Source organism: Diaphorina citri, unplaced genomic scaffold (genome assembly GCF_000475195.1).
Source record: "Diaphorina citri unplaced genomic scaffold, Diaci psyllid genome assembly version 1.1 scaffold19161, whole genome shotgun sequence".
Lineage (NCBI taxonomy): Eukaryota > Metazoa > Arthropoda > Insecta > Hemiptera > Psyllidae > Diaphorina > Diaphorina citri.
The window spans coordinates 17,574-23,501 of NW_007396514.1; the positions used below are offsets into that span (position 1 = coordinate 17,574).

Genomic DNA, 5,928 nt, shown 5'->3' on the forward strand with positions numbered 1-5,928 from the left:
AAAAGCACCAAATGGAATCCAGTCAATTATACGTACAAATTTCGTTGGTACCTAGGTACTTATTGGTGGAGATATCTACACCTACAGCACCACATACTGTCTGTATGTTATTGATATTCAAGTAATGTTATTAGTGGAGATAGTCTGATTCAATTTTATACGCCAGGAGTGTCATTGGTGAAAAGTTCTAGAACTTCCCAGTCATTAGTAGCGAATCTCTAGTCCCAAGCTGGCGTTCCCATAGAAGGACTTATCCAAACCTGGTCGACCTATATATCAAATTAAAGATCTTTTTACCAGGAACACGAATGTGGTGGTGCAAATTTTGTCCAGAAAACCAAAAAGCCTGGTGAAAGGTGAAAGAAAGGCATGTTTCGCATGTCCCGGCACGCGCAGAGCTTCGTCCTATAGCTCTTGACGTTCGCGCGCTTTCCGGCACGCTTCAACCGTTCTCCTCATGACATCAGAAATAACCTTATCCAAGGTGAAAGAATTTTATTTTATTTATTATGGGACTGGTTGCTCCTCTCCCAAGAGAGTATGCAATTAACACTGCGACCTCTGTAGATCTATTGTGACCAGTATTTTTTCCCCTGCCCAAGCTGCTATACCCTGGCCTTGATGGAACCTAGAAGTACCCTCATTGGTATATTTCAACCTCCCCAGTTTCTCTAAAATTCACCTGTAGCACCTCTAAAGAGTCTGCACACTCAGGTTTATTCCAGAGAAAATCTGTGAGTTCATCTACTATCCCATTAAGAGGATACCAAGAGGTGCCTAGGCCAGAGAGCTACTTGGGGCCCCCGAACTGAAGGGGTCTAATGAGGGGTTTGATAGGTCTGTTATCCCAAGGCCTTGATGTAACCTAGAAGTACCCTCACTGGTATATTTCAACCTCCCCAGTTTCTCCAAAATTTACCTGCAGCACCTCTAAAGAGTCCGCATACTCAGGTTTATTCTGGAGAAAAGCTGTGAGTTCATATACTATCCCATTAAGAGGATACCAAGAGGTGTCATCGAGGCCAGAGAGCTAGTTCAGGGCCCCTAAATCGTAGGGGTCTGATGAGGGATATTCAGGTACATAATTATGTCGTTGTACCCTACTTCCTGAGACGGACTTGACCATAGTCCCATTCAGGTACCCTCAAAAGAGCCAGTGTTATTGTCTGTGGCTTGACAGGGCTGGTTTTGTCTCAGTTTTACGTCCTCCAGCGAGACGGAAGTTAGCACACTGGATACTGAAACAAATAACAAAGAGGCTATTGGCAATAGCACGTTGAAAGCAATAGATCTCAAGGGATCACTGAAGTTGAACAACGATGCGCGTGGTTAGTATCCGGATGGGTGATCATCTGGGCAATAGCGTGCTGCTGGATTTTCCCGGTCCCACTCAGGCTGGGTGAGGTTAATGTGAGTAAGCCGGCAACTTGTCGCCAAATGGTGGGTAAAACCTAGGAATTTTAATTGTGTTGAGCATAAATGCTTGTCACAAATGTCGTTCCCTGCTTAATGCACTACGCTAAAGTATATGTCTTGACTTGGACTCGAACCACCAACCTCCAGGTCCGAAGTCCACTACGCTAACAACTGCACCACTGAGGTTGGTTGGTGGGTAAAACCTCCGTCATTGTTAAAAATCTCACGGTGGTTTTCACCAAACTTCTTTCCAGCCTCAAACAGCCCGTTTGCTTAACAGCCCTGTTAAGCCAGTACAAATTAAATGGAACTTAACAGGCTGTTAGCTTAACAGGAGTTTTAAGGACTGAATAAATATTGGTGAAATCCAACATCAGCTGTGTTATGTTCCTAGCAGGAACTTTAAGAATAGACCTGGGCCTTAAAGAGGACACAGGACGTGTATTAGGCACATTAATTTGTATCAGAAGTATCTTCTTGAAACCTTATTCGAGTAGGTTTATTTGAACCTTTAGAACTAGGGGTTTTCTCAGGAGATGGACTAGGACTTTCACATGAATTTGAACTCTTTAAAATATGTTCCCTGTTACGTTGATAAGTTACACCCTCAGGGGATTGAACCCTGTAACTTCTCATTGGAATCACTTCCTCAGTAATTATAGCAGGAGTCCAATGAGACTTAGGATTCAATTTAAACAATACTTTTTCTCCTATGTAGACTTTAGGTAAAAATTTTGCCTTCTTATCATAATGAAATTTCATTTTACTTTGTTTCTTGTACATTTTTTGTTTTTCATTTTCTATGTTTATAGGACTAGGTTTGAGAGTCGATTCAGATGTTGGAATATTAGACCTTAACTGTCTAGACATTAGCAATTTTGCTGGAGACTCAATACCTTCAGCTTTTGGAGCATTTCTAAATTGCAATAAACCAAGATAAACATCTGAATTTGACTCTTTACATTTTTTCATGATATTTTTTACTGACTGAATTGTACGTTCTACTAAACCATTGGATTTACTATAGTGAGGTGAAGTTTTGACATGTTCAATGTCCCATGACTGACAGAATCGTGCAAAGTCCTGCGAGTTGAACGGAGGACCACCATCAGAAACAATTTGGCATGGAATACCATGTCGACTCCATACACTTTTGCACTGAGTGATTATAGTCTGGGCATTATATGAATTGACACAACAGATCTCAAAATATTGGGAATAGTAATCCACCATGATTAGATAGTTTTTTGACTCAAAGTGAAACAAATCCATTCCAAGTTTTTGCCATGGAAGACTGGGAATGGTATGAGGTAGTAATGGCTGCTTTTGATTAGATTTCCTGAATTTTAGACAGACTGGGCAGGAATCTATCATGTGACTAATATCTTCATTCATACCTGGCCAATAAATTACTCCTCTGACAAGTTGTTTGGTTTTCTGAATCCCCAAGTGACCCGTGTGCATACGTTGAAGCATTTCCTTCCGAAGACTAGCAGGAATTAGGATGCTCCTCTTTTTGAATAGAATGCCATCAACTAAGTGCAGATCATCTTTGAAACTGTAGAATTGTCTCAAGTCATCGTCCACTTTGTTCTTCGGCGGCCATCCATCCAACACGCAGCACTTGACTCTTGACAGCTGGGGATCATTGTCTGTCTTCACTTTGATTTGTTCAAGTTTGTTGTCTGAAACATTAATCGAATGAATTAGAGAATTGCCATGAATTCTAAGATTTTTATCTAATTTTTTAAAAACTTCATCAATTTCTTCAGACTCATTATTATTTTTAATATTTGCTCGACTAAGAGTATCTGCTATATACATGTGTTTGCCTGGCACATGAATAACATTTAAATCATAACCCTGTAATTTTAACATCATTCTCTGTAGTCTACATGGAACATCCGACAAAGACTTTTTAAAAATTGAAATTAGTGGCTTGTGATCTGTATGCACAGTCACTGACTGACCATAAATATAGGAATGATATTTGACACAACCAAAGACAATGGCTAATAATTCCTTTTCAATTTGACTATAGCGTTGCTGACAGTCTGATAGACTTTTGGATGCATACGCTATTGGATTTTGTCCATGCATGAGCACAGCTCCCATTGAACTACAAGAAGAATCTACAGAGAGAGTTAATGGCTTATTAGGGTCAAAATAGGTTAAGACTGGGACTGAAGAGATAATCTTTTTAAGATTTTCAAATTCAGCTTGATGATTGGGTGTCCATGACCAAGATGTATTTTTCTTAAGAGAAGACCTTAGACTGACTGTTAATTGACTTAAATTTTTTATAAATTTGCCTAGATAATTGACAACACCCAAAAATCTTTGTAATTCTTTGACATTTGTTGGAGCTTGCATGTTTTCTATAGCCTTTATCTTGGAGTCTTGTGGTAACACACCATCTTTACTGATAATATGTCCCATGAACTTAACACTTGACTTCCCCAGTTGTAGTTTCTTTTTATTAAACTTGAGACCAATTTCAGAGGCTTTTTCAAAAATTTTGTTCAAGATTTCATCATGTTGGACTTTGTCTTTGGCAAAAATTAGGATATCATCAATGTAAATCTGAATGTTGGGAATATCTCTTAATAGATTCTGAAGTGCATGTTGAAATACTTCACTTGCGACACAAATTCCAAAAGGCATACGATTAAAGGAAAATACTCCAAATTCAGTATTGAAACTTGTAAGCTTAGAGCTTTCTGGATCAAGTTTCAAAGACCAGAATCCTGACTTCAAATCCAACACAGAAAATATTTGAGAACCACTGACTTCTGAGATAAGTGAATCCAAGGTAGGTATGCTAAGCTTTGATCTGATTACATATTTATTTATGAACCGTGGATCTAAACAGACACGTAAAGAACCATCATCCTTCTCAGGACATGTTATTGAACTAATATAGTCACAAGGCTCATTGACTTTGGACAGAATACCTTGTTCAAGCATGGAATCTAATTCTTTTTTGACTTTGGCTTTTATTCTAAAAGGACATTTCCTAGGTGGGTCAATGTGCTTTGGTGCTGACTTATCAAATGGAATGGAGTACAAACCTGGCAAAAGGCCAATTCCTTCAAACAAATGGTCATATTTTTCTAGTAGTTGACTATAGTCATTATCATTAGAATTATTGACAAGAAAATTTCTTTTGATAAGACCTAACTTTTCACAAGTACTCAGACCTAAGATTGTTTTTTGATCAATACTTGTAACAAAGAACTCTATAGACTGTGTGACATTTATTTGACTAGACAAAATTTTGCACTTTATTAAGGCTGTACCCATGACTGGTATCCTATTTTGACTATATGAGGTTAGTCTAACATTATTACAAGGCAAAATATTTTTTAAATTAAGATTTAAGACTGAATACATGTACCTTGATATGATGTTAACTTGACTGCCAGTATCCACTTGGGCTGACGTGACTTGACCATTGATCTCCATTTCAATATCCCATGAGTTAGCTGACTGGATGCTTCCCACATGAAATTCTTGAATTGGTAGTTCCTCATTGACATAATGTTCACCAATGTTTTTGACTGACATGATTTTGCACATTTTTGCAAAATGATTTCTTCTTCCACATTTAGCACAAGTTTTTCCCCACGCTGGACATCTGACTCGGTGAATTTGTCCACACTTTTGACATGATGTAGTCAACTGACTTGAAGTTTGACTTGACTGACCATTTTTATTTGACTGACGACTGACTGACCTTTGATGACCTTGACTCCTGTGATCTTGACTAGATGATCTCCCTCGATTAAAATTTCTTGACTGGTGATATATCTTGTTGATTTCATTACTGTCAGTTTCCAAAATTGAGACATGCTCTCGACTAGCTACTAGACTTGTGGCAACTTCCAATGCTTTCTCAAGAGTAAGATTTCCATCTTCCAGTAATTTCTGTTTGACATAGTTGTAGTCATTCCTCATATTGCAAATGAATATGTCTCTGACAATGGAATCGGTTTCAGGGAACTCGCAAGATTTGGCAAGATTTCTCAGTTCCGTAACAAATTCCATTATGTTTTGGTCTGGGCTCTGCCTCTTGGTGAAGAATCGATTTCTTTCCATTGTGATATTCTTTTTCGGACTGAAATAGTCACTGAACTTCTTCAAGAGGGCCTCATGGGTGACTTGGTCTAGGTCAAGATTAAAAGATTTGAAAATATCTAACACTTCACCACCCATGTGATGTAACAAGTAACAACAAGGAAACTTTCCTTTTGTCATCTTCAGACTCGAGATTTGTGGCTCTCAGGAAAATTTTGTACTGCAATACCCATGAGTTCCATTCTACCTGGAGGTTGGAGGCAGTGAGATTTAACTTTGGTAATGACGTGTTATAGGTTTTTACCGGCTTTGTCTCAGACATTGCTCTTGTGAATGACTAGTTTTCACGATGGACTTTTGACTGGGCTGACTTGGGCGGAATTTTTACGACGTTTCAGAATGACTGGGCTTGACATTGAAAGTTTGACTAAAAAA

General features: G+C 38.5%; 1 protein-coding gene across 2 annotated transcripts in view; it reads right to left on the minus strand.

Moving 5' to 3' along the window:
• Window positions 1-5,897, minus strand: part of LOC103523298 (uncharacterized protein K02A2.6-like) — a 23,367-nt gene extending 17,470 nt beyond the window's left edge. Inside the window, exons 1-2 of one of the 2 annotated variants that reach the window (XM_008488356.3) lie at window positions 4,814-5,897; window positions 2,019-3,101 (exon numbers count right to left, since the gene is read on the minus strand). In XM_008488356.3, the coding sequence (XP_008486578.1) occupies window positions 3,089-3,101; window positions 4,814-5,673 (873 nt within the window). In that variant the 5' untranslated portion in view covers window positions 5,674-5,897 and the 3' untranslated portion in view covers window positions 2,019-3,088. Of the gene's footprint in view, window positions 1-2,018 lie in introns of those variants that run through there. The other variant, XM_026832928.1, reaches the window with a different exon arrangement.
• Between the last annotated feature and the right edge of the window lie 31 nt (window positions 5,898-5,928).